General features: G+C 45.0%; 3 protein-coding genes across 11 annotated transcripts in view; 1 reads left to right on the top strand and 2 right to left on the bottom strand.

Moving 5' to 3' along the window:
* Nucleotides 1-682: 682 nt before the first annotated feature.
* On the bottom strand, nucleotides 683-3949 carry pcare1 (photoreceptor cilium actin regulator 1). The gene has a single exon (XM_076979082.1). It carries the CDS (start codon nucleotides 3947-3949, stop codon nucleotides 683-685), a length of 3267 nt encoding a protein of 1088 aa, XP_076835197.1.
* A 1618-nt stretch (nucleotides 3950-5567) lies between these two features.
* On the bottom strand, nucleotides 5568-9227 carry olfcb1 (olfactory receptor C family, b1). The gene is made up of 6 exons (XM_076978991.1): nucleotides 8859-9227; nucleotides 8450-8738; nucleotides 7582-8310; nucleotides 7242-7457; nucleotides 7002-7119; nucleotides 5568-6911 (listed from the first exon to the last, which is right to left on the bottom strand). Exons 1-6 carry the CDS (start codon nucleotides 9044-9046, stop codon nucleotides 5812-5814), a joined length of 2640 nt encoding a protein of 879 aa, XP_076835106.1. The 5' UTR covers nucleotides 9047-9227; the 3' UTR covers nucleotides 5568-5811.
* Nucleotides 9228-10246: 1019 nt separating this feature from the next.
* Nucleotides 10247-26948, top strand: part of LOC143480328 (CAP-Gly domain-containing linker protein 4) — a 36102-nt gene continuing 19400 nt past the window's right edge. For 2 of the 9 annotated variants that reach the window (XM_076977929.1, XM_076977926.1), the window contains exons 1-9: nucleotides 13913-14343; nucleotides 16316-16462; nucleotides 17327-17466; nucleotides 17980-18073; nucleotides 18227-18388; nucleotides 18492-18610; nucleotides 21018-21263; nucleotides 24053-24188; nucleotides 24583-24714. In XM_076977929.1, coding sequence (XP_076834044.1) covers nucleotides 14058-14343; nucleotides 16316-16462; nucleotides 17327-17466; nucleotides 17980-18073; nucleotides 18227-18388; nucleotides 18492-18610; nucleotides 21018-21263; nucleotides 24053-24188; nucleotides 24583-24714 — 1462 coding nt within the window. In that variant the 5' untranslated portion in view covers nucleotides 13913-14057. Of the gene's footprint in view, nucleotides 10435-11907; nucleotides 12001-13911; nucleotides 14344-15566; nucleotides 15812-16284; nucleotides 16463-17326; nucleotides 17467-17979; nucleotides 18074-18226; nucleotides 18389-18491; nucleotides 18611-21017; nucleotides 21264-24052; nucleotides 24189-24582; nucleotides 24715-26948 lie in introns of those variants that run through there. The other 7 variants (XR_013121818.1, XM_076977927.1, XM_076977931.1 and 4 more) reach the window with 6 other exon arrangements.

Below are 26948 nucleotides of genomic sequence, written 5' to 3'. Positions count from 1 at the left end.
ACAAACAAACACTATGCTTGGACAGCACATCTCATACTGGTATGTGCTGACTTTAGATATGTAGCATGTTAATGTATTTTTCTTGTGGGACCTACTCAAATAACTCAGGTCAAATGACAAGCTTTTAAATGTTTTGCTCTATGATGGCATTTGAATGCTTGAGTTGTCGTTTAGGGAAAAAAAACAGTGACATGTATGAACAAGTTCCTCTACATAACTACATAACTTATGTGATAACATTTTTGCTGGTAATAAGCTTTGGTTGGCAATAACAATGTTTTCTTTGAGCCATTGCCCCACTTCCTGTTCGTTGACACGCTAACCCATGAAATTACTGAATTACCTAATTTCTATGAGTGCGCTTCAGTTACTTGCTACTTTAACATTTTTATTTAGGATTTTTTATATGATTTTTTATATCTACTGTAGTTTTTTGTATTAATTATAAAGTCTCTGCTTCTATAAAGGTTTTCCTCACCCTACAATGCAAGTGGCATGCACTCTGGTTTTAATAATAACTGGATTTCAAAAGGTATTATAAAATAAAATATTTAATGGTAGCCACAGAGACTGCATATAAAAATGACTGTACAATAGAAACATCTGTGTATAAACAGAATCACATCTACTACTATTGCTCAATTGCTTAAGTCAGTCATTAAAGAAAGTTGGTATGATAAACTCACCCCTGGATGCTAATAGCAGGTTCACTTCCACACGTCTGTCCTATAGACATGACTGGAGCCCTGGTTGTAGCGCTGGGCCTCCTGTCAGACTGGCTACGCCGAATGAAAGACTGTGGCGCTCGGACGGACAGAGGAGACCTGCCGCGCTCCCCCCAGGGCCGAGGGAGGATGCTGCTGCCGGGGTTGGTCCATGCTTGTGGAGGCTTGGGCACAGGAAAGGGCTGGGCCTCAAACAGTGATGACGAAGCTGGACAAAACACAGAGCGAGCATTGCTAAGGCCTCGTGGAGGAAGGTCCTTCTTCTGCACCTTTGGTGAGGCAGGAGGAGAGGGTCCCTTAAAGGGATAGATAGCTCCAGACACAGAGCCAGGATCGAGCACTTGCGGCACAGCGGGTGTGGCTGGAAGTGTCCGTTGGCCAGGGGGTGTAGGAAGCTTCCGGAAGGTTGGTGGACTCGAAAAACTTGGGGGAACTGGGTGTTTTTTTAATACAGGGGGACTGGGAAGTGTACGGTGAAGAACAGGTGTGGAAGGTAACACGCGTGTTCTGGAGACAGGCATGCTGGGAAGTTTACCTCTCGCTATCGGAGTGGAAGGCACTGTTTCGGGGGTACTTCCGCCACTCTGTTTTTCTTCCACATTGCTTTGATTAAGGGCTCTGACAGTAGCATTTTCAGCTGCGTTTTGAAGTGTGAAAGACTCAGAAGAGTGTTGCAAGTGGATGACCTTCCGAGCCTGTTTGTAAAGGCATGCGGCCTCCTCATCCTCCAGCTCTGCCTTAGATTTGGGACCAAAGTCACTGTTTTTAACCAATCCACTGTGGTCCTGGGGAGCTCTACGCACAGGTGACATGCTAAGAGAGCTTTTTCGCATGTTAGCCTTGCTAGGCAGCACTGTAACAGGTTGAATAGAGGCACAGAGTCTTTGAGACATGGTGGTCCTCTTTGGAAAAGTCGAACGGCCCCTTTGGGTTACGCTCTTACATGTTTTAATGGCCTCTGCATTTTCAAAGGAAGTATCCATCAGGACCTCCAGAGCAGGTGGTGGTAAGTTGTCCAAGTCAAGATCCTCATTTCTCTCAGAGCTTCTACTTTCCCCTTGGTTATCTGAGTTGTCGTGTTCATTGCATTTGACTGTAAGTGCCCTTCCTAAACCTGGTATGATAGGAATGCCACACTTCCTGACCCCTTTAAGAGGTCCAAGCTCCTTCGCTCTTTCATTAGTCTCCTCCATTCCCTGACTAAAGGTGTCAATCAGTTTTTTCACGGAATTCCCACACTGAACCAGTCCAAAGCTGTGTTGGGGTGATGTTGGTGGGCTTGGAGTGGGTGTTGACTTCAGTTGTCCCATGACAGATTTGTTTTTCCTTTTCTTTTCCTCCACCATTTCTTTCCCAACATCCTGCTTTCCTGTAACCATCTTTGCAATTCCTGTCTTTCCATTTGAAGAGGGGAGTCTATTGTTCACGTGACGGAGCTGAGTAGGTTCAATGAATGAACCAGCTGGTCTTGCTTGTCCTTGAGTTTGCTTGTGCGAATTTTTTTTCATATTTCCCTTTTTCATTCTCTCCAACCTCTGGCTCAGTTCTTTTTGTGTCCTTTCTAGTTCAAGCAGTGTAGAGTCTTCAGCTTTACTACGAAGGGATTCTGCTGACCGTGAACGGCACTGTTTAGTAACTATGATCTTTTTCTTCGGGCACTGAGGAGTCGCTGTCTGTGGTCTCTTGCTGGTTCTGTCCCCCTCATCAGTCCACTGCGGGTCACTGACCTTTGGGCCTGCAGCCTTTGCCATCATCCCAGAGTGTTGGGAGGGAACGAACTGAATCCGCCCACTGATAGCATCTTTCATCTTTAATGTCATTTCTACGTTCTGCGGGTTCTCTATTCGCTTCGCAGGCATGCGCCGGGGTTGGTGTTCAAGAACAGAAGAGCTCGATCGCATCCTATTTTTACCTTTGCTGTGTTCTTCAACACATCGAGTTTTATTTTCCTCTCGCAATTCCTCTTCCGTGTCATTACCCGTGAGAGGCTCAGTCTCTTGAGGCTCTTTACCTGCAGTGATACAGGTGGAGTTTAGGGTACAGAGAGTGGCGCCATTGCTCATATTTTCTGTAAATTGTTGTCGAGGTGAGCCGCGGGAGCTGAGTGTCCAGCTTCTAGGGCTGTGAAGAATTGTGTGACGGGATGCTGTTGACTCACAGCTTCCCCTGCGGCGGTGCTGCCTATCAAACCCTGCCAGTGATTCACTCTCAGCCCCAATGCCACTGTCTTCACTGAACAGCGCTGAATCCTCTGGCCCAGGCCTTTGCACTGAGGCAGCTTCAATTCTAGTGAGAAACTGCATTAGCCTAGCATCAGCTGCACGTTTAGCCTTCAGTTTCTCCTCCAGGACCTCACATATAGATGAAAAATAATCGACTGCTTCCTCAAGGGCTGCATCTCCAACTCCACCGACGGAGTGTCCGACGACACGCATCCTCTGAACGGTGTACTGAAGTAGCTGCTGAAGCAAATCAGGTGGGGGTTCAGTGGAAGTGGGTCTCCTGGACGAGGAAAGGTTCTTCATGTTGGAGGGCCAAGCCAAATGTTCACCATTTTCTTTTAAAAGCTTCTCCCCTTCATCAACCAATTCCTGTAGACCTCGATTTATCTCCTCATAGCACAGAGCCATGAATGACACCATGGGTTGCAAAGAAAGTTGTGTTTGAGCTGCATGATCCAGTAAACCCAAAATCATTTCATACTTAGCAATACTGGGATTGAGATATCCATATGCTGCTTGGTGGGCGTTCACGAGCGGCTCAGGAAAGTCCACCTTCTCCCCAAGAGCTGATTTTTTCTCGTGTTTCTTTTTGCTTTGTTTTGGGTTTTTAGACCCCTTCTTTGACCTCTTTGACCCCTTGCTCTCATTTTTCGTCTCTTCCCTTTTTTCCCTGTGTTTTTCTTTTGTTTGAGGTAATAAACTAACTGAACTATCTGCTAGGACACATTTCTCTGGGCTAATTGTTGCTGCTGTAGGTTCATCACCTGAGATTTTTTTTCCTGAGAAAACAGAATCTGTAGAGGCACAGATATTCAGTTCCTTTTCTCCTGTTGTCGTCTCACAAGCTGTTTTGTCTATTTCCCCTCTGCCGGGGTCTCCAGGTGCTCTGTTGGACTGTACGTATGCTGGAATTTCCTTTGCATCAGGCGGCAGTGTCCTGCCTTTCCAGAGCGGTCCTTGTGATCCACTGAAGTTATTCCTCCTTGATGGGGAACAACCCATTTCCAAGCAAACCGTCTGTTGTTTTTAGAACTCATGTATACAATTCCACAATGGCCTGCAGGCAAAGTGCTCCATTGAAATAAGAATGCACAGCTTTGCTCACAGACTGTACTCGACATCTAATAATCGAGCCCACCTGCACACGACGGCTGCAGCGTGTCCTTTGAAACCACCAGTTCCACGTAAGAAAAATGAATTCTGCAGAGTCACTTGCTTTTCTAATACTAAGGGGAAATAAACGTTTTTAAATATTAAATGAAAGGGTTTATTCCTTCGTAGACTGGCAGTCTGTGGAACACTTCTGTACCTTGTGGAGGACAAACAGCTGAAGGGATTAGAGGGGATTTGAGTGTAGTCTCCAGCATGTGCATATGCGCACCCAGCAAATTAAACTCATGCATATGCATGACCTTAAGCTCACTAAGACTATCAGGTGCATTGTTAGGTGGGTTTTATAGCACAAACAAGTGTGCCTCTTTCATTATGCAGCATGTAATAGAAACGCATAAACAAAACAAAATATTTTCTCACAACATACAGTTTGCAGTGGAATGTGTGTGTTCAGTAACTATCTATCCCTCCACATTTACTGTATCAGTTGAATGACCAGAAATAAAGACAATCAAAGAATATTGTTGAATTCAGTGGAACATGTAGAAATTTTATTCAGTAAATACATTTTCATTCACTAAAGTCGTCCCATGTCCTTGTACATGCCTGTCCTCTCCTGTGGACAAAAGAGCAGGTGCCAGTGTGTCACTCGCCCAACCTGAATATCGAAGTTAAGCATCTAGTGCAATGTGTGGAAAAAACAGAAATTACAGATAGTGGCAATAGCACACACTGGAGAAAGAAGGGGAATTCTGCACATATTTCTACTCTTCCTCCCTCACTGCAATTACAATTCTTCCTTTGTTCGTCGAATGAAATACGTTTATTTTCATTTATAAAAATAAAATAAATTTAATCAATAGTTAAATGACTTTTAACACTTGTTTGTAAATTTGCATCACTATTTTTGTTTGTTTTAGAGTGGTTTCGTAGCTTGTATCTTAATCACATGTCTAGATGTGAAAATGTAGAGGTGAAAACTATTTTTTTTTTTTGAAAGATGATACTCATACTTAAGTAGATAACAAACAGGTGAGTGGATAATTGTGTTCATGTGCATGAGAAGCAGGCTACTGAGGTTGAGATTTAATCTCTTTGCTTTCTGCAAGTCGTGTGACTAGAATTGGGGGGGGGGGGGGGGGGGGGGGGGAATAAATCTTTTGGTCTTCCTGAACTGCTTTGTTTTGAATTATGTCCCTCAGCTCATATGGCTTCTTCTCCCTGACATAAAGACAAACTTCTTCTTATTGTTATTATAGTACAAATATTATAATACTTGGTGTACTAATTTTCCTACCAGAAGAGCAGTTAAGTTTTATTTACAATTTACAATGTGTAATTTTAGAACAATGTGGTTCTATCACTTGATATACCACAGAGAAAAAGCTTAGAGGAGAAACTGATATATGAAGGTAGTGGTTTTACAAGTAACCGTATATTTACAGGACAAAGGGCTTATGTACTGGATGTGAAGAAGCTCATTCACATTACAAAGGTGTTTCTGCATTCTGTACAACTTTATTTCAATGATTACATATAAAAGCAGCTAAGCCCTGTTCACATTAGAAATGCACAAGTATAAAGACATAAAACAAAATATAAAAATAGAAATGTTGTGTATATACACAGTATATAGACAAAACATAATTACATTTATACCTCACATGTCAAAGTTTAGGACTTTACAACATAAATAGTTTTCATAAAGTACTATAATCTTAATACTCCTAGGTGCAGGATTTTGGGGACCCTTAAATAGACCTCCGGTGATACCTTCTGCGTGTGATGGACTGATAATTCCTGAATTGTTTCATGCTCTGTGTGGTATGTACTGTGCTACACACACCTGCATCATCAGAGTTCATTGTACTCTGTGAAGGTGATGTGTGCATCCCAGTCACTGAAGGTACGGACAAGATGGAAGACTGCGAGATGCCGGAGTCGACGGATGTTCTCGTACTGCACGCCTGTGCTATATACGCCTCCTTGGAAACTTCATCTTTCTTTTTGCAGAGGGCCATGTACCACTTGGGCACAAGATGGAAAAATATGACTCCATAAGAGGAGACTAAGATGGCTGCGGCCTGAATTGAATATCGCTCTGGGATTTTCGCCACATATATTGGTGTGAAACAAACCCACACAAACAAGTATATTAGCATGCTGAGGATAATGTGTCCGGTCTCATTGAAGCGGTGGGGGACCTTTCTCCCCCTGAGCGCCAGCACAAAGCAGATCAGCGCAAGAACAGCGATGTAACAAAGCATGAAGGCGAAGCCTATTCCAGAACCTTCTTTACAGTGAAAGCTGATCTCCATCACATTCGGGAAGTCCACAATCTCCATGGAAGGAGAGTCAAAGATGAGCCAGAAGATACAGATTAGGACCTGAATGAGAGTGCCAATGGTGATAATAACTGGAGGTTTGTAGAACTTTTTCACATTGTGCTGGCGGTGTCTGGGGAGGAATGCCACATAAGTACGCAGGGCTTTCACTAGAATACACGACACGGTGAGCGAGAAACCAAACCCATAAAAGGCTTGCCGTGCCCTACAGGTATGGTCATTGGGTTTGCCCATGAACAGCAAGAGACTGCTAAAGCTAAGAGCTAACCCTAGCATTATGAGAAGCATAATGTATCCACCGGCCTGTTTCATGACGGGTCTCTTGCAGTAGACGATGTAGATAATCAGATTAACGAACAAAAGGAAAAATCCCACTAGAACAAAAGTCAAAATGACAGTGGCATGTTTCCCATGCCAATCCCAGTACACGTCTGTCTTTGCTGTACAATTTGTCCATCCAATTAAAGACCACGTGCCGTTTTCACATGGGAGACATCTCTGAACATCTGCAATAAGGACAGATAGTGATAAATGGAAAAGCTGTCATATATACAGATGCATCACTAACTCAGTTATTATATCATCTATGTACTCACTGGTGCCATTTGAATAAGTGCCCTCCAAACATTTTGTGCAGTTGTGGCAACACGATGTTTTAGAGAGCTGTTTGGCTGTGCCAGGAAGGCACTCCTCAGAGCACAAGGAAACAGGTTTCTAAAAAAAATATACATGATGAAAGAGCTGATTTTATTTAGATAGTAAAAGCAAATATGTAAACCTAGATATACCCTAATGATGTTTTTCCACATACGATAGATTAAGTGCGTAACACTCACCATATTGCCTGAATTATACCATTTGATCGCTTTCATCAGGGTCACTTGTTTTTGGTCTAGATTGTAGTGGCCCACAACAACAAAATCTCTCTGACCACTGGCCACATTTTGGGCCCAGTGGATTAAATCATAACCATTTACAAAGTTTCCTGATGTATTAAAAAAGAATGTCTGATTATCCAATGTAAAGTTGATATTTTTCAGTTCTTTGAGAAGCTGAAAAAAAACAGAGAATAAGCAACATTAAATAATTCATAATCTATATAATTAAACATTTATTAAAATAAAATTACAGCATATATTACCAATGAATTGTGCATTCTTGGCCTATACATCTTACCTTCCATGGTGGAAAGTCTTTTTCTCCTGGGCAGGTAGTTTGGTTACAGTCTAACAGCTTCTTCAGGGCATGAGCAATGGTCAGCACAGCCAGTCTGTCCCCATAGGCTATGGAAATATCCACTACCTCTGTGATGTCCTCCTTGTGATCCAATTTCTGATACATTTCTATCAATTTGTTGGTAACACCTGGGGGAGTAGTCAACTTTTGCAAATATTCTTCAAAGCCAGGTAATGGGCCTGTAATGAAACTAAAACCAAGAATATTTCCTATTTCATTGATTCCCTCCATTTTAGCTATGTCTTGTGACATCGACCAGCTATCGGTGGCGATCCAGGTAAGTGATATATTTCGTTTAAGGATCTCTGTGAAGAGTTTTTTCACAAGCTCTTCTTTTAAGATGAGCAACACGACGTTGGTGTTTGACGTTTGGATGATGTTGGCCACTTCTTGGATCCTGGTGGCAATGTTTTGGTTATCTAGGAGATGGGGAACCGATTCTTCGAAGGCGGTGCATATGTTCTCATTCACTGCTTCGGTCAAGAAGCTATGCAGAGCACTGTGGCCGTAGTCATCGTCCCCGTGGACCACTCCCACCCAGTCCCAGCCGTAGTACGACATAAGCTCGGCCAGCGCTCTGGTCTGGTGGATGTCACTGGGCACCGTGCGTAGGAAGGCTGGGTAACGCAGTCTGTCACTCAGAGTTTCTGCAGATGCAGTTGAGCTTATCTGTATCATTTAAGATAGATAGATAGATGTTTTAATCTAGAATATCCGATAAGGTTTCCACAGAATACTATGATATAAACAAGTGTAGATTGACACTTCGAACGCTGGCAGATGTCGTGATAATTTGTAAAAGTCTCACCTGAGGAACCATGTAGAGGCTGAGGAGTCGAGCTACGCTCAGGGCCACTTCCGAGTAGCGGGGACCGATGATGGCCTTCACCCTGGGGTTCAAGGTCAGGTCGCACGGGCCGGGCCCTGTGCCGTTCTCGGACAGCATGCGCGCTGTGCTCTGAATGGCTTTGGAGGCATCGCTGCATGTGTCACAAATGTAGTAGCCCAGACGGACTCCTGGCAGGAAGCTGCTGTTATTGATCGTTTCAATGGTGTGAATGACAGCCAGCATGTGAACAAAAGATGACAGACAAAAGCTAGAGAGAGAACACACACACACACACACACACACACACACACAATAATAATTGTAGATTATAACAATGTTTCAAATGTTTCCAATACACTACATATTAAATTCAAAGCAAACAACTCACCCTGAACAGAGCATCTCTGGTTGTTGTCGATCGTACAGATTCTCCACTTTACAATAGCAGGAGCTCAGTATTCCTATCTGGACGTCTCCATCAGCCCAAGCCTCACATTTATCCACACTGTAATCACTAGTCCCAACACTGACCAGCAGGACAGGGCCTAAAGCAATCGCATACTTCCACAGTGACATGTCACAGGAGAAGAAGCAGACATCACATTCAACTTCACAGACCGAGAATGAACTTCTGCGGCAAATCCGGCTGCTCCACTGGTTGTTATTTGAGACAACAATAAAAAAATGAGTCACGTGCTCCACAATACTTTCAGTTGCATGTGCTCAGGAACAAAGAGATGTGTGTGTAATAGCACTCACCAGGACTTTCATGTCTCTTCTAAGTGGTGGTTTAGAGTCACTTTCCCCTTCAATGTAAATGGTTAACACCTGTGTAAGGTGCAGAACTTGATTTTATCTGCTTTCTCCTGTAAGTAGGAGAGGCTTCTATTTCTGTATAGCATGTGAAACAATTAAGCTACCGGGTCTGGGTCTGATCAAGAGCCTGAGGCATAATTCTTAACAACCATTCACCAGTTGGATTGTAAACAATGGTATGGGAAAACATGGTGGTTAAAATATTAGAAAATATTATTAAATAATGGTATTTGTCCCCCAAGCACTACGGGGACGGGGGTGAGGAGCTCAGGAACGGAGGAGAGGTAGCCTACTGCAGGAGGAAACACAATATGCCGTCTCCAGCCTTTAGGTCTAGTTGTTCAGGCAACTCATTTGATGTATATCTTGTTGGTAACAACATGTAACTACTGCAGTGGAAAGAAAGAAATACATCTGAAGATGATTCTAGGAAGCTGTGATGTACTGTAGTAAGAGATGAAGAGATATTCAAGATTGCAAAAAAGTACAGAAGTTTCTCTTAGAGAGAGAGAGAGAGAGAGAGAGAGAGAGAGAGGTATTGTATTGATTATTAAGATTTGAATGCAGTAAGCTCATGTGGTCTGAACTGACACAACTAGTGCAGACGCCAACTGTCACTTCGTTTTTAATTGTTGAAAAAAAGCACACATGTTCCCGTTTTCAAACGATTCGTTTTTCCAACAGTTAAACCAGGAAGACTGAATCTAATATTTGCGGTCAAATGAGCTAAGACTGCCGTATGGACTAATGTAGATACTATAGTGTCTCCATAATTCAACATGTAGTCGTGCTGTGCAGAGACGCGAGGCGTGCCGGTTCCAGCTCGCGCTGATGCGCGCGCCCCACATTATTCGGAATAAGAGTTTGACGAGCTTGACGACTGATGAAAGATGCAAGAGAACCGTGCACGCGCAACGTCGGGTCCGCGCGCGCATGGACCGCCAGAACCGTCCCGTAAACCGAACCCGCGCGCAGCACCCGCGCGCAGCCCGGAATGAAATGACGCGTCATCTCGTCATCATCTCGGAAGTGCACGCGACCATCCGCCTGCAGAATACGGAGACCTGGCGCTTCATCATGACAAACGAGAAGTTTCCACTGCTGCCCCCCATCCAAACAAATCTGGGTTTCCTGGGGATACCAGACAGGTATTTCACCGTAATTGCACCGTTTTTATCATCCTGAGATTGTAATTGAGACGTGATACTCGTTAGCTGGCCGGCTAGTGTCCTAGCTGTGAGTCTGTCTAGGCTGCAATGCTCTGCAACTTCAGGCAACTGATGCAACATTAGCTGATGCTGCAGGTGTGCATGAAAGGTTTAGACGGCTCCCCTTAAAACAGCACCGCCTTACGTGTTTGACAGCATGGGACGTCCCTGCGTTTCCTGTCCGACGGCCGTGCTGTGGTACACTGTGTGCAGCAGCTATGAGAGTTGACATGTGTGGTGTTGCCCATCGCACGTCGTTTATCAGGCCCTGCAAACTGTGGGCAGGCGAACTAACCATCCTAACGTCAGGTATCGATATAAGAGGTGCAGGAGTATTTGACGGTGAGGGTGGAGACAGAAAGCCGGACGTCTCTGCTGCAGTTTCACTGTGTAGTTGATGGACAGTCCTACTTATTCACCCATTCTCACTTACTTCATCTCCTAACATTTGAATGCATTGGTTGAGAGCTCTTATTACATTTTTGCAATATATAGTTAGTTCCAACGAGAAGCAAAACAACGTAAACAATAATAAAGGTTATTTCCTATTTGTTAAATAAGGCATATATAGCCTAAGCATTATTTTAAATTATTCATTCATTCATTTTTGGGGTAAATAAGCTAAAGCTTAAATAAGAACATGAAATCAGAAGTATCTCAGACCAGGAAACCAAACTAGTCAGTGTCTATTTTTTCTCTTTTACTGATAATGACTATGATGATGAACATACCTACATAACCAACCTAAAATGAATAAATATAATAAGAGCATCCTGTTATGTTTGGAGAGAGAGACTTGCTCATCTGAAATTTAACCTTTTATTTTATTGTAAAAGCTCCCCCTCTCGTCCAGTAGGAGCACAGTTAGCTTTAGGAGGACACACACACACACACACACACACACACACACACACACACACAGAGATAGAAAAATAATGTATTAACTACAAAAGCAAGATAATTTGTTGGGAACAAAATAGGGGAGTGTTTTAGTGTGCGTCTGTGTATGTGTGTTCACAAAGATCAGAAGGTGTGAAGAGCTGGCAGCAGGTGTGGTTCAGCAGGTGTGGTTCAGCTTCCTGTGATCATGAGCACTGCACGAGGATAGAGGAGCAGGGAATGATAATTCCTGAGATTAGAGGCGAGATTAGAGGAGTGGGCGGTCCTTGCCTACAAGACCTTCATACTAGACTAACATACAGTGCTGCTTGAAAGTTTGTGAACCACCCAAACATGGTCATTGTGTTCTTAATAATAAAATAAATAATAATAATCTTGACATTCAAATCTAAATGTAAATTTTTCAAAAATCACAAAAGTATGTGAACTCTTAGTATCTTGTGGCAACCAAATGTCTTCAGTAACCACAAACTATGTTGGCTTTTTGGGCGTTTTGCCCACTCCTCCTTGCAGAACTCCGCCACATTAGAGAGTTTGGACGGACATCTGGAGTGTATCTGGAGTTTGATGGGATCATGATCTGGACTTTGACTGCACAAATCCAAAGTACAAATCTTTTTTCTCTTAAGTAATTCCTTGGTAGTTTTGTTGAAATGGGCCATTGTCTTATTGCATAATCCATTTCAATATCGGCTTCAGCTCTCTGAGTGATGGCAGGAGATTCAGGTCAAGAATTCATTCATAGGCCTGGGAATTTATGGTTCCCTGGATAATATGGAGTCGTTCATGTCTGGAGGCAAAAAAGCAGGCCCAGACCTTCACATCTCCACCACCATGCTTTACTGTTGGGAGGAGGTTCTTCTCTTTTGCAATGTTAACTTCTCCAAACATGGCACCTGTGATTGTGGCTAAATAATTCAATTTTGGACTCATCATTCCAGAGAATGAACTTCCAGAAAGCTTCTCGTTTGTCCAAGTGCTCTCTGGCAAAGTTAATCCCGTAACTTTGTTCATTCTTGAGAGCAGAGACTTCCTTCTAGCAATCCTCCCATGAATACCACGTCTATAGATTTTTTTGGCCTGATTGTAGACACATGTATATTTATCCCAGATGCTGCCAGAGAGGTCTGCAGCTCTCTGGAGGTGATGTGTGGTTTGGCCTTTACCTGAGTTATTATACTTCTAGTGCTTCTTGGTGTACGTTTTGATTGCTGTCCACTAGGCAGAGTTGCAGGGATGCTGAGTGCCCTCCATTTGTAAATGATTTGTCTTTCAGTGGATGGATGGAGCTGGAATCTTTTGGAGATGGTTTTGTAGCTGTCCCCAGACTCTGCCACCTTCTTACTGATGTTCTCGGATGTCTCCTGTCCTCTGGGCTTTGTTGATCTGTGTGCATTACACATTGGGACGACAGTGGTTTGGTTGGTTTCCTCTCCCCTTTAATCAATGTGGCTCAAATCTTTTCCCAAGGACGTCTGATTGGATTGGTCTGCTTAATTGATTACTTGACCACTCACATGTGTTTCACTTGGGAGTCCTAGGCAGTCCTCTGAAGAGAGGAGAATTACAGGCAGTCCTCTGAAGAGAGGGGGAGTTATGTGCCTTTGAACCAACAGCACCACAGTTATTACAGCGATAAACCAAATGTGGGGAAAATTCCTGACCTGCTCACCTTAGGTACGACAGAGAATTTTCGCCTGGAGGTTCTGATTATTAAAGAGGAGATCAAACACACAAGGGCACATGTCACTATAAAACGTCCAGCAGGAGGATTTGATGGTCCTAGTCATCATTCATGGCTAAAATCATAACGGATAGTCAGCATCATAGGAGAAGGAACACAACATCATCACAGTGACCCCAATGACCCCAACCCGTCTACAGGCAAGAGAACCAGTCTAATCACGAACGGTCAGAAGTTGAGGAGACATGGGCAGTCCAAGCCTAAAGTTCATGATCTTGATACTAGACTGATATATGTGATTTTAAACCAAGGACATGAATTTGATTCTTGCAGTATATTTCTAATGTGTGTGATTGACTCTGTGTATTAAAATCAGTAAAACCTGTTCAGACAGTTAGAGAGAAACTGTAAAATCTATAAAGTCCAGTTTAAGTATATGTTTGCTATATGCTAGAGTTGTTTTGAAGGTTTTACATCACACACCAGTTTGTGAATATTATGCTCATATTTTCTTTGTGACTTGCAGTACAGCCTTTAGTCATAGTCAGTCCAGATTTGGTGTCTATAGAGGCTTGGACAAAAAAAACCCCTCTCCCTTCAATGATTAGCACTTATAGATAATCAACATTCATGCCTGAAACTGCTGCTGTCAAAAATAGTTAGTGATGTATTGTGAAATCCACATTAGCATGCTAAAATAGAACTAAATCCTAACCAGTGTCAACCAGTAGTCGTAGTGTGGTACGAGGCCTCGGAGTTTCCCCTCTATGATGGGTTGAGAGCTGATGTTTCTCTTTGGGTCTCTGTGTCTACAGAAAATGAAGCCACTCTGCTTTATTGAGTCTTTGGGAGAGGTCCTCTTTCATGCCTGTCTTATGTTTGTTGTTCTGGACGCGGTTTGTGCGTTGCTAATATTTACTTCATATTTGCGCACGCTCCTTCTGTAAAGTGCCTCGGGTATGAAAAGGGTACTGAACAAATGAAACATGATTATTTTTGTTCTTGCCGTTGCTCCTGCCTCAGAACAGAAGCTTGTCGGTTAGACGTTTGGCTGGTTAGTAAGTTGTTTTGGTCAGGAATGGCATATCTGCGATCCATAAATAGCTCCTGGACCGTGTCTGATCAAAGGGCTTGTTGGACTAGGCCGGGAAGGTCAGTCGTATCGTCCGTCCACTCGGCTCTGATTCCGTTTGAATCTTCGTCTGTGCCGGTCATGGCTGCCTCCCTGGATGAACACAGACCCGGCGAGGTTCTCCGTGACATCGGTGAGTGTCGGGGTGGTGCGGGGTGGTGCGGGGCAGCTTAGGGCAGGAACTGCTGCACCTGCTGCCCTCCGTCTTGCGTTTGCCAGCGTGCCCAGTCAGCGGTGCGCAGGGTTTCAGGTTTTCAGAACTGCTGCGTGTACATGTGTCATTTTGTTTCCTTTTTCTAATGCCTTGATGTGAATGCCTTTTTTCTAATGTGTTGAAATATGTTATGGACCATTGAATATCGGGCAACTATACTGCAAGATCTAATTATGGGAAATAGGGGGACATATTTTCAAGTGGGACTTAAACCAATAGAACAGTGCTGATTAAAATAACTATTGTCTGCAGTGCTCTGTGGGACATGTTCTTTTGAGCAGCCTAGTTCAACAATAGGACATAATTGTTGAAATAATGTAAGTGGTAAGACAAGTTTCAACATTTATGTGATTCCTCTCTTGAGATGTGTGAAGGCTCGAGTCTTTACAGAGGCGTGTGGCAGAAAACAGACCCACGTCTTTTATGCCCTGCAAAGTCATTGATCTCCAGAGTATTTATGATGACCTACATTTGAACGTTTGAACATTTATTGCCGAGAGGTCTAAACCATAAAAGCATACACAAGTGGATGGTTTGAGATGTGTTAAAAAAAAAAAAAATTGTATTGAAATAAAACTTCTGCACATACGGTTTTTATGGAATCAATTGAATCATCAATGTAACAGAGAGAAATCATTTGTGCATAATCAGTCATTAAAATGTAAATAACTAAAAATACATATATTCTTAAACTGATGCTACAGATATTTGTTTTTGCTTTTGTGGCATATTTCTTTCTTTTTTAAAAAAAAAAATTTAACTGGTTTTGGACTGGATGCATTCATTGAGCAGTGTTTTAGATCAACATGTTAAGAATGCAGGACACTGCTGAGACGGGCGTGGAGGGCAGCTGTGTGTGCAGGGAGGCTGGGAGGCCGTGGTTTGCATTAAGAATACAACTATTATGGTGTGAGAGTGGGAGGCAGGCATGTGTTTTGGGGCTGGGTGCGTCGTGGGGGGGTTTCTTGCGTAGGTTCCATTGCAGCCTGGAGGCTCCACGTAATGGTGTTGAGTAAACACACAAAGACTTTTAGGACAGGAGACGCGTCACGTTTTGAGACCGTGGGTGATCTCGCCAGTCCTCCAGAACCGGTTCCAAGTCACTGACTGCCCTGAGTGACTAACGTAAGCCCCGCCTCCTTTTTGGCAGCCCGTCGATGTAAACATGGCGTTGCAAAGAGGAATAGCACCGTACGAAATAAGAGATCAAATAACGTGGACTTCAGCCGGACTCGTGCTGACAAGCTTGCTGTGTTTTTCTGTGTTCTGTGCTGAAGAACAGAAGAACTGTGATCAAGATCACTCAACCGACTCATTTCTGGACATGTTGAGACACAGCATATCCATACTGAACATTCTGTGTTCAGCTAGACTGCACAGTCAGGATGTGTGTATTCCTTGTGTTGTAATTCTTTGATTCAAATTTTTGGTGCTGTGTATTTTCATGTCATTTGAACACTGTTCTACTGTGTATGTGTCCTTGTGTGCTGTTCTGATTAGCACATTTTGTATTGCCTTTTTATCTGAGCACCGATTTCGCCTTGACAAATTCCTCGTACATATTCTTAGTGAATGAAGTTATTCCCAATCCAACATTTCTACAGTGTCTACCAGTCATATTTAGATTTACACATTTCAAAAGGTCCATTCAACAAATCAAAATGTATTACTTCTTTTTTGTTGTTGTATCAAAAAACATCTACTCTGGAGATTGATTAAAATAAGACACACAATGCTACCAGAAAGTGTGTGTGTGTGTGTGTGTGTGTGTGTGTGTGTGTGTGTGTGTGTGTGTGTGTGTGTGTGTGTGTGTGTGTGTGTGTGTGTGTGTGTGTGTGTATTGGACTCGTTCAACTCCAGACCGAACCACATGTCCTCACTCTGTGTACAGGACTGAAGGGGGACATGACTAAAGAGGACGTTCCGGGGGACAGCTGTGACGGAGACGCAGTCCTGGACAGGTCTGGAGCTCCCCGCCACGGTGCCGCTCCAACAGTCATTCACCAGGTGGCGTCCGCCCCGATGCCCGGCGACTCCGGTAAGGGCAGGAAAGCCGTGGGGCAGGAGGCTGCGTTGTGGACGTTTGAAATAACTTCTCGATACCCTCCGAGAAACGATCTTGAAATGCTGAGCACGCCAAGCAACGATCCCATTGGGCTAGAGCAGAGTGCGGGGGCGTGGCACAGCCCAGAGTGTTTACTGAAATCACTCATGTGTCCAATGAGCAATGGTTCCAACAGAAAGACAGAATGGATTCGTTTACTAAAGCAATATCGGTGTGATCAAGGTCTAATGTTCATTTAGAAGAGATGTGAATGAATGCGGAACACTTCTTTGATTGCATGCTGTTGTCTCTTTGGCCATCAGCCCACTACAGCCATTATGTTTTGGTTCCTGAAGATGTGCAGGCTGGGAGTAGCTTTTAAACATCCTGTTTGAATGAACTGTTTGCTGATCTATTTTGCATTTGTTGCGAAATAATTTAGGGAAGTGCTGCTCGTGCGAGAGTAAAAAGGATTCGCTGACAAGGTCACTGAAATTTATCTCTAATTTCCCGCTTGTCAGTAACACTTCATCATTTTTTTTCCCTTAAAGACCTTCTTTATTCAATCACATAATTCAGTTTAACTCCATTCAAATGAGGCGTCTCACTGAATACAGATCAACACGCTGCCCTGGGCTCTGCACAGTCGATTATGATTCGATATAACTTAGGCAAATTGATTTTTTATAACTCGTGCAAACTTGCAAGTCATCAACAGTAGCAGTTGCCTTGAGCTCTGAAGCACCTTTGGACTCTGAGGATGCTCAGAGTGTCCAGCTGGGGTCCAGCTGGTGTCCAGCTAGGTCCTGGTGTCCAGCTAGGTTGACTCTGAGCTAATGTGGTCGACTCCTGTTGCAGATTTCTCCTTCTTCGACCCCGGTGACCCGCGCTGCAGGGAGGTTCTGTTCGACCCGCGCACCACGGTGCCGGAGCTGTTCGCCGTGCTCAGGCAGTGGGTGCCGCAGGTGCAGAAGAACATCGGTGTCATCGGCAGTGAGGTGAGTGTTCGGCACCGACCTCCCGACGGCTGAGGGACACACCACCCGGTGTGTGTGTGAGTGTGTGTGTGTGTGTGTGTGTGTGAGTGTGTGTGTGTGAGTGTGTGTGTGTGAGTGTGTGTGTGTGTGTGTGTGTGTGTGTGTGTGTGTGTGTGTGTGTGTGTGTGTGTGTGTGTGTGTGTGTGTGTGTGTGTGAGTGTGTGTGTGTGAGTGAGTGTGTGTGAGTGAGTGTGTGTGTGTGAGTGTGTGTGTGTGTGTGTGTGTGAGTGTGTGTGTGAGTGTGTGTGTGAGTGTGTGTGTGTGTGTGTGTGTGTGTGTGAGTGTGTGTGTGAGTGTGTGTGTGAGTGTGTGTGTGAGTGTGTGTGTGTGTGTGTGTGTGTGTGTGTGTGTGTGTGTGAGTGTGTGAGTGTGTGTGAGTGTGTGAGTGTGTGAGTGTGTGTACACTTTAAAGCCTCTTCCCAGGTGGGACGTGTAATATTAGACTGCTGTGTGTTTGTGTGCTTCATTCTCTAGATTCTGAAGAGAGGCTGCGGTGTCAATGACAGAGATGGGCTTACCGACATGAGCTTACTACATTACAGCTGCAAGGCAGGAGCCCCTGGCATCGGTGTGTGGCGTACGGCCCCCCTCCCTGTGTGTGTTCTGTTGGTGTAGCCTGGGCTCTCTTAATTAAATCTCTCTCTCTCTCTCTCTCTCTCTCTCTCTCTGTCTCTCTCTCTCTGTATGTGTGTGTGTGTGTGTGTGTGTGTCCTCTATGCAGGTGATGCTACGGAAGCTGCAAGTTTTGCCCGTAAGTTGTTGGCCCTGGGTGCCGATCCGTCGCTCCGTAGCCGCTGGACGAACATGAGTGCCCTGCACTACGCCGCCTACTTCGACGTCCCGCCCCTGATCCGCGTGGTCCTGCAGGCTTCCCCGCCGGGAGGTGAGCCCCCCCACGGTCCCCCACCACCACCCCTGCGGTGTCCCCCCCCCACGCCCGCCGCCTGGGCTGAATGCTCTACTGTCTGTGTCCTGCCCCCTTTCAGAGGTCGATGCCACCTGCAGCGATTTTGACTTCGGCACGGCGCTCCACATCGCTGCCACCAACCTGTGCACCGCGGCCGTGCGCTGCCTGCTGGAGCTCGGGGCCAACCCGACGTTCAGGGTAGGTCCCGCGGGTCCTTACACGGGCCGATCTGGGTCCTTACACGGGCCGATCTGGGTCCTGCAGCCCGGTGTTCAGGGTACGTCCCGCGGGTCCTTACACGGGCCGATCTGGGTCCTTACACGGGCCGATCTGGGTCCTGCAGCCCGGTGTTGCCCACTGTGCTTCTGCTGCACACATTACTGAGCTCAAAGCTTGGGATTAACATTTAGTTGAGGAACGCAAACTCATTTTCTGTGTCCAAGCACCAGCACACGACAACCAGTGAACTAGATTCATGCAAATACACATTTATTACAGATTACATATTTAGATACCTAGTATAACAACTGCAGTATTAACACACACCTTTACACACACACACACGCACACGGCTCTTTATTACTGATTTTTGCATGAGCTGTAGGTTAGTGTTTGCCCTGTATCATGTTTCTGATGATGCATCGTTGTCTCTGTATCTTTCTACAAACATCCACCAAAATCCGTCCGGGGAAGTTTCACTTGTGTCGTAGTCTAGTCTAGGTATGTCATGTCTAAGTATGTCAAGTCTAGACTTGACATGACATTCACCCAGTAACATACTGAGATTGAATCACAGCAACTTAATGGACCCTTAACCGTTACACATGTGCTGGAAATGTTAGAATATAAGAATAAGGTCATAAGAAGATTGTATATGAACATGGGAGTGTGTTTAAGTGTTCTGTTACATTATGTTGTTTTTTCCCCCCCTTTCTCAGACTGCTAAATGATACCACTTGGGGGCAGTATTACAGTGTTAAACAGACACACTCGGGCGTGGATTAACTGTTGGCTGGTGATATGGTGCAGCGTGATGACCCTGTTTTGGTTCATTCTCAGCTGCAATGTGAAGCAAAAATCCAGTCAATAGCTATAACCATTCTAACTACATATTAGTAGGAGATAACTAAATGTCAGTGTCTGAATAGGAAGGAGAAAATTCGGCATGCATTCTCTGTCCACAACACTCACACAGGTTGAATAAAACCGTAATGTTTGTGGCATTAGATTTGCGATCTGACATTATTCAATTACTTGATAACAATGAATGTCGGTAGTAATTTACTTTCAAAGCCTGGTCTTTCTGAACGTAGAGCTGGACCTCATCTGCTGAGTCTCGGATCCCACCAGCAAACAGCCTTGGCTTGCCAACTGGCAAATGCTGATGTTTTCACAGCGAGCAGAGGGAATGATGAATGTGTGTGTCTGCGTTTGTGTGCGCGTGTATGTGGGTGCCATTTTTAGGTGGTCATCTGATTTTACAGGTGTGCTCAGTTATGTGTAGGTCTGTCACAAAATCTACTAAATGTACGCTTATATCTCTATGCTCCCTTTACAGTTAAGTAGAAAAATTTATGTCAAGGTTCTGGTTATAGCGGTTGCCTTTATGAACAGTTTGCTTGGACCGTGAGTGCATGTCAGAAGGTCATTGTTAGTCTGCATTTCAGGTCACGGGGTGCCTGTTAGGCAAACCAAACACTTTCTACTTTTCTACCATTTATAAAAGGGCCGGTTCAGCTGATGACCGTGGTCTCTGACATCTAAAAATTATTCGCTGTATTTCAGACAAATTACAGTGCTCAAAGTGCATAAAGTATGTGCTGCTTTGCTGTTTGCTTTATTTTGTGTGTGTGTGTGTGTGTGTGTGTGTATGTGTGTGAATGTGTGTGTATACACTCCCTTGCAGTTTGCAGCTTTGTGAAAAGGGTCTGTGTGAAAGCAGGATCTGCTATTTGTGTAAATGCTCCACCAGGAGCTCTTAAGGCTGACGTATAGAGCGTCCTCCTGAAGGAAACGAGTGCACAAAGCCTCTTTCATCTCCCCTGAGGAGAGGAGCCACTCCAGACAGCCCTCGCCGTGGTTACGCCCCACCTCTGCCTGACTGCTCTCCGCCTCCTGGTCCAGTTTGGGGGCGGGGCTGTCCGGATTGGCCTCGTGAACTGCGCTGAGCAAATGTAGCTTTTTCGCCTCAGCTTGAGGGCTCTCACGGCAGGCCGGCCTTCATCTTGTTACCCAGTTAATGTCAAGCGCGACACATTACTGCCGGTCACGCCGACCACCTGGAGGCAGATCCGAGCGGGACGCGGTGAAGGGGTAGGTGGGGCATTGCGACCGAGCGCGGCCGGCCCTGCGTTCGGCTGACGCACGCGGCCAGTTTGGCACAGCGCCGTACAGCGTTGGAGGTAGATTTCAGGTTAACTGCAGGTGAATGTCCTGAATATGAATACTACAGAGGAGTGCTCGCAGCGCGAGAAACCTCCCTGTTCACCTCAGGTGAGACACTTAACATCGGTGACGTAGCCTGAGAAAAGTTAGCTTGCTTATCAAACATTTCTTCCCATCCATGTTCACGTGGTTCTTTCACGCCATCCCTCCTTCTGGGCAGAACGATAAAGGGCAGTGCCCCGTGGACGTGGTGCCCGAGCCCCTGGACATGCCCCTGGAGCTGGCGGACGCTGCCGCCCAGGCCAAGGAACTGAGGGCCCTGCTGCGAGGGGCCCTGCCCGGCCCCGCCCCGCCGCTCCCGCCGCTGCCCCCACGGGCCCTGACCGCCCTGGAGAACACGGCCCGCACGCAACTCGCTGCCATGGGCCTCCGTGTCGGGGACAGAGTCGTCATCGCCGGCCAGAAGGTGCAGTTATTTATTTATTTTTTGGGTGTTTTGTTTCCAGTTTTTGTTTTGTATGTTGAACAATTGTTAATTAGGGAATATGCGAGATTATGATCAGGTATCTGCTAAAAGTAAGTAATTACTCTGCCTTTGATCATAGTTTGGGATATTATCACGGTATGGTAAAAACCAACCAAACAAACAGCACAGTGTGTTTAAGAAGAAAAACTCATTTTATTTGCTTCCTGTCGTACTGTACCACTGTGTGGGGCCGCAGTAGTTGTAATTAGTTTTCTGAATCCAGGTTTTTACAGTTACTAGAATGGCCTTCTCTTTGGCATTAAAGTATGCTGCTTGATTAATTTAAACTACATGTGACTAAATGTAACATGTCAGTAGGCCTAACTGTTAAAGAAAGACATTATTCTTGATCTTTCATAGTTTAACTGTTCCCTAATTTTTCTTGGCCAGTCGAGCATGTTGAATAAGAATGACACAATGAATGTGACAATCCGATATCATAAACATCTGTATGCTTGTAAAACAACAGTATTGTTTATTAGGCTACTATAGTTTTGCAAAAATTCAATTCAATAATTAAATAGACTCCAGGACAATTAACAGTGAATATTAGCTAAATAATACTAATAAACTACTAGTTAGCTAATAATAGCTAAATAATACACAGTGGCCTCATAATAAAAAATCGTTTCTTACTGGTTAGTAGAAATTGGTAGTAATTGAACTGTGCTCATGTTTTGGAAGATAACTGGATTCACACCTGTGTTAACTGATTCGCAGAAGTTTCTTGCCACCACTGTTGGAGAAATATTTAGCTAGCTAGCATACTTCAGATGAACTTAGCGAGCACGATTCCCTTGTTCTTCATTCACAGTTCACCAGTGTTTACTTTTAATGAACTGACTAGAGATTAGCATGACATGATGCTAGGCTACATGTAGCCCTTCTGCTGAACGTCAGGGGTATTTTTGACACACTAATGATGGGGAGTGCTAGCAGGAGAGGTTGGGTCTGGTTAGCAGGATGTGGGTCTGGTTAGTGGCCCCTGGGTCATGGAGTCAGGATAGGGTCTGTGGGGGTCTAGGTAGAAAGGGGAGTGAATTTATATGATTGTAGCACGCTTCAATCAGCTCTAATCTTCTTTCTTTTCTAATTGGATGTTTTATTTTAACCAACCAATAACCACTTGTGGAGTTTAAATGGCTTAATGTTACCATGCCAAATGTTCTAAATTTCAGATATTTTATATTTAATGGTATATTTGTCCTGTGTTTTTTTTTTGTTACATTTAGGTGTGTACAGAACACAAGTATAAGTTAAAAAAAATAAATAAGTAAATAATTCCTGCCCTGCTGGGGAGTACAGAAGCCACTGCCAAACTGTTCTTGACCTTGTTAATGCACCTCTCATATGGTGTTTGAAGAGAAAATGACCCTGTGTTTGCCTTCAGCTCTGGCTGAGAGACGCACTACTGTGTTCAGAGCCTCAACACTATTCAGTTGCTATAGGAACTGGAACCAGGAAGTAAAGTGAAAGATTATTGGCTGATGTGCTTTTAGGCCTTGGTTTCTAACGTTCAGTGACCTGTCAGCATAGTGTCTTTTTCATTATTGTCATCACTGCTGTTGTTTCGAATGTTTGAAGACGCATTTAAGAGACGTATAGTTCTGGGCACATTAAGCAATATGCAAAAGTGTCCTGTAATAACATTTGGTTTGTTGTTTCTTACGCTAGCCATCAGCTGACGGAGCATATTATGGGAAAGAGTATCTGTGGGGGAGGGAGAGCGACAGAGAGAGAGTGATGGAGATGAAGAGAGAGAGTGAGAGACAGAGAGAGGGAGGGCGGAGAGGGAAAGAGAGGGACGCGTTCCAGACAGGTGAGGTGTCTGACACCTGTGCTGCCAGTGCTGATTGGGATGTCGTCGTGTTTCCAGTCGAGTCTGGCATTTTTGGAAACATTTGGATGGTGTTTCCAGGTAGCTGTGGAGGATTTAAGGAGGGCCCATGTGGCACAGATGGCTTGTTATGAGCCACCTTGTACCTGCTGGACTGCCATCTTTTAACGGAAAACCACATCCCTCGTGTCATTACCACTGTGGAGTCACGGGCCCTGTGGCAGGCTGTAATGAGCTGACCGTCCAGGGAGCGGCCTGGATAGTTGAATGGCTTTGTCTGTTATAGCATCTTTAAGTGTTGGACTACCCGCAAAAACACACACACACACGCGAATAAGCCATTAACAAATTCCCGCCAAGTGAGTGGCTACTGAGTGGCGAGGATATTGTCAAATCAAAACTCCATTACTGCCGGATGCCTCTGTGCCGCCCGTTCCCTTTGATCTGTGTTTTATACGTAACGTTATTTTTATCGGAGCTCGTTTGACTGTTTGCAAAAGGCGATGTGCTAATCTCCGCTCCCTCGATGCCCACGCCACCGGCACTCGTGTTCATCGCCACATACGTAGCTCGTCGCCGACTGCATTTGGAATAAAGACCGTAATCACTTTTCACTGCTCTCCAGAGGATGCAGCATGATAAAAAAAAAGAAGCCTGGAACAGGTCTATTGAGCGGGCGTTACCCCGCGACGACCTGACGCCTGCGGGACAGACTCTTCCCTGCTGACCTTCCCTCTGTGTGCTGGAGTATTTGATGAACTGCCTGATGGTTGTGGCCCCTGCAAGGCATCCGCAAATTACAGAGTGGTGCTGTCTGTAACTGCTCTCTTAAATACTGGGGGGTGTGTGTGTGTGTGTGTGTGTGTGTGTGTGTGTGTGTGTGTGTGTTCAGGTGGGCACACTGCGTTTCTGTGGCAGCACAGAGTTCGCTGGGGGTCTGTGGGCCGGTGTGGAGCTTCAACACCCAGACGGGAAGAATGATGGATCAGTAGCAGGTGTCCAGTACTTCAGCTGCCCAATGAACCATGGTACAGGACACATCTCACCACCTTATGTCTGGACACAGTGGACTGGACACATCTCGCCACCTTATGTCAGGACACAGTGGACAGGACACATCTCACCACCTTATGTCTGGACACAGTGGACTGGACACCTTATCTTTGTTAAAGGAGACTCGTATAAGTATGTTTATGTGAAAATAGTTAATTGCCACAAATCCGACTCTCAGCAGACCAGTAAAATGGCAGGTTGAACAGCTGACAGTAATTGAAATGCATATTTTGCCTGCGGTATATTAAGTCACAGTAATTAGTAAAGCTCTTCCCCAGTTTAAGACTGCACTGAGTATTTTAATACTGAAAGTGTTTCTCTCTATCTCTCTATTTCTCTCTCTCTCTGTCTGTCTCTCACTCCCTCCAGGAATCTTTGCCCCTCTCTCTAAAGTCACTAAGCTCTCGGAGCGCTGGAGACCTGACCCCCGGAAGCTCGCGGCACCCGTGCGCCCCCCTCGCCACATCGACCTCGCTCGGGTTAGGTCCAGGATCGACACAGGTGCCCTCCCCATTCCCACCATGCCTCTCGCTCACGGCTCATTAACATTCCATAGCCCTCCCGCCATATCCTTCCCTGAACCTCCCCTGAAGCGACCGATTCAGGTGGTCCTGAAGAATTACCTCTTCCTCCTCCTCCTCCTCCTCCTCCCAGAGGAGGGCGTGGATGAAAGTAACCGCGAGGACAGCTGCACGCACTGTCTGTGACTCACGTCTCATTCTGTCTCCTTCCTTAACGCACACTTATACACACCTGTGAGCTTGGGGCTTTCTACCACACACACTCTCAGAGCCTCGGTCATTTATACACACACTCGGCACACAAATGGGACACTTCGTGAATATTTTTGCAGGCCTCGCACACATATAAAGCAGGCTGGATATGTTTACTTGTTTGTCCCCCACTGATCCGAGACTGAGCTGTGGTGCAGAACCCTCTCCTGGGCACTTCCTCACATATGGCCCAAGGGAGTGGCGCCACCTGGAGGCCGTTCCTGTCTCAGCACAGGCTGCGCACCCAAAGCCCTTATTGCCTTATTGCTGATGGACAACAGCCTAACACCTCATCTCCTCCCACAACTGGAAGCCCACAAGGGCTACAGCATTCAGTTAGTTTTATTACACCATATCTGTGGGTGGGTGTGCGACTGTAGCTTTGGTTGCGGGTGTGTGTGTGCGTGTGTGTGTGTTTATGCATGTGTACAATGGGCAGGTTAGTGTTGTACACAGGATGGATATGAACCTGATGTGTTTTCCTAAGCTCTCTGGGGCACACACACTTGTATTGAATTGTCCTGCAGAGCTTAACTGCACTCCACTCTTACTGCTACTGCAGACATATGGGCCACAGCTGCTGTCTACCAGGGCTTTCACAAAAGGACCTGTAAGGCATCGTTATAGTATTTTTCTTTAAATCTTTCTTCTTTCTTTCTGTCTTTCCTTTTCTCATTCTTCTTTCACCCCCCTCCTTTTTTTCATCCTTTCCATAATTTCATTTTTCTCGAGCTGTAGTTGAGCCGTTGGTATTAGGCTGACATCACCACTAAAGGGCTCTATTGGTATTGGTAATAACAGATCTCAGCAATACTGGCATCATTGTAGTAATTTCATTTCATGTGCTTTTGTGAAACGGGATCCGTCATTGATGGACTAAAGGTAGCCACAGGTGTCTTGAGTACTGCTCACACCACCATGTTCACATGATGCCTTAATTAAGGATTTAAACTGAAAAGAAATTCACTTAGTCACAGATTCACTTAGTACTTGATGTTCATTCATCACCAATGAGAGAATTTACATTTAGCAGTAATAGACTGCTGAGAAAGGGAAGAATTAAAGTGTTCATATTTGTTTCTAGGTAAATGATATTTTATTTTGTGATCTTGATGTAGATTGGCATTACTTATCATAGACAACTATGAAAAACAGAAACCTCTTACATTTTCTTTCTTATAGGAACTGCACAACATGCCAAAATGTACCACATTGAGATAATGCAACCACATATTGGTCAGGATGCACACAGCTCACAATAAACAAAGGTCAGACTGTAATTGCATCCTCCTGGGATATCGGTACCTCAGAAGACATTACCACGATAATCGTCAACATGCGATATATCATCCAACCCTTTCGCTTAAATACAATCAAACCAAGCTACTGCGTAAAGCACAGAGCAGTATTACCGTTCTCTCCTCAATACCCTGTTGCTTTCATTCTTCCTGCATTATCTCTTTATTATTATCATTATCTTCACCCTTATCTCACTGTTCTAGACCCCACTCAACACTCCCTACCCAACACTCCCTACCCAACACCCACTGCTGTCTCTCACGCCTCCCTCCCTCCTCCGTTTCATCTCCTCTCTCCTCCCTCTCTCCCTCACGCCTGACTCGCGTCCCCGTGCGGCCATTAAACTTCACACTTGCGCAGGACGGGCATGAATACAAGTCGTGCTGGGTTGTCGTGACGCACGAGGACCGCACGACTACGTCTGACGCACCTGCGGCCAGCATGTTCACACTTACACTCTGGTCTTTCTTATTTTCCTTCTTTTCTTTCTCGCCTTTCTTTTGTCTCTCCTTCTTTCGCAACACCTCTGTCTGTTTCTTGATCTGCATTCAATCTAAAAACTGGACTGCAGGTTTAATTTATCCTGCTGATTAATTGTCAGCTGATTGTCGTGACCAGTGAATAGCTTGGCAGAAAGTTATTATGGGAGTGGGGGGTGGGGGG

The sequence above is a fragment of the Brachyhypopomus gauderio genome, chromosome 17, assembly GCF_052324685.1.
Source record: "Brachyhypopomus gauderio isolate BG-103 chromosome 17, BGAUD_0.2, whole genome shotgun sequence".
Taxonomy (NCBI): domain Eukaryota; kingdom Metazoa; phylum Chordata; class Actinopteri; order Gymnotiformes; family Hypopomidae; genus Brachyhypopomus; species Brachyhypopomus gauderio.
The sequence above is the reverse complement of the archived record's forward strand: the minus strand, read 5'-3'. Positions and strand labels throughout refer to the sequence as shown.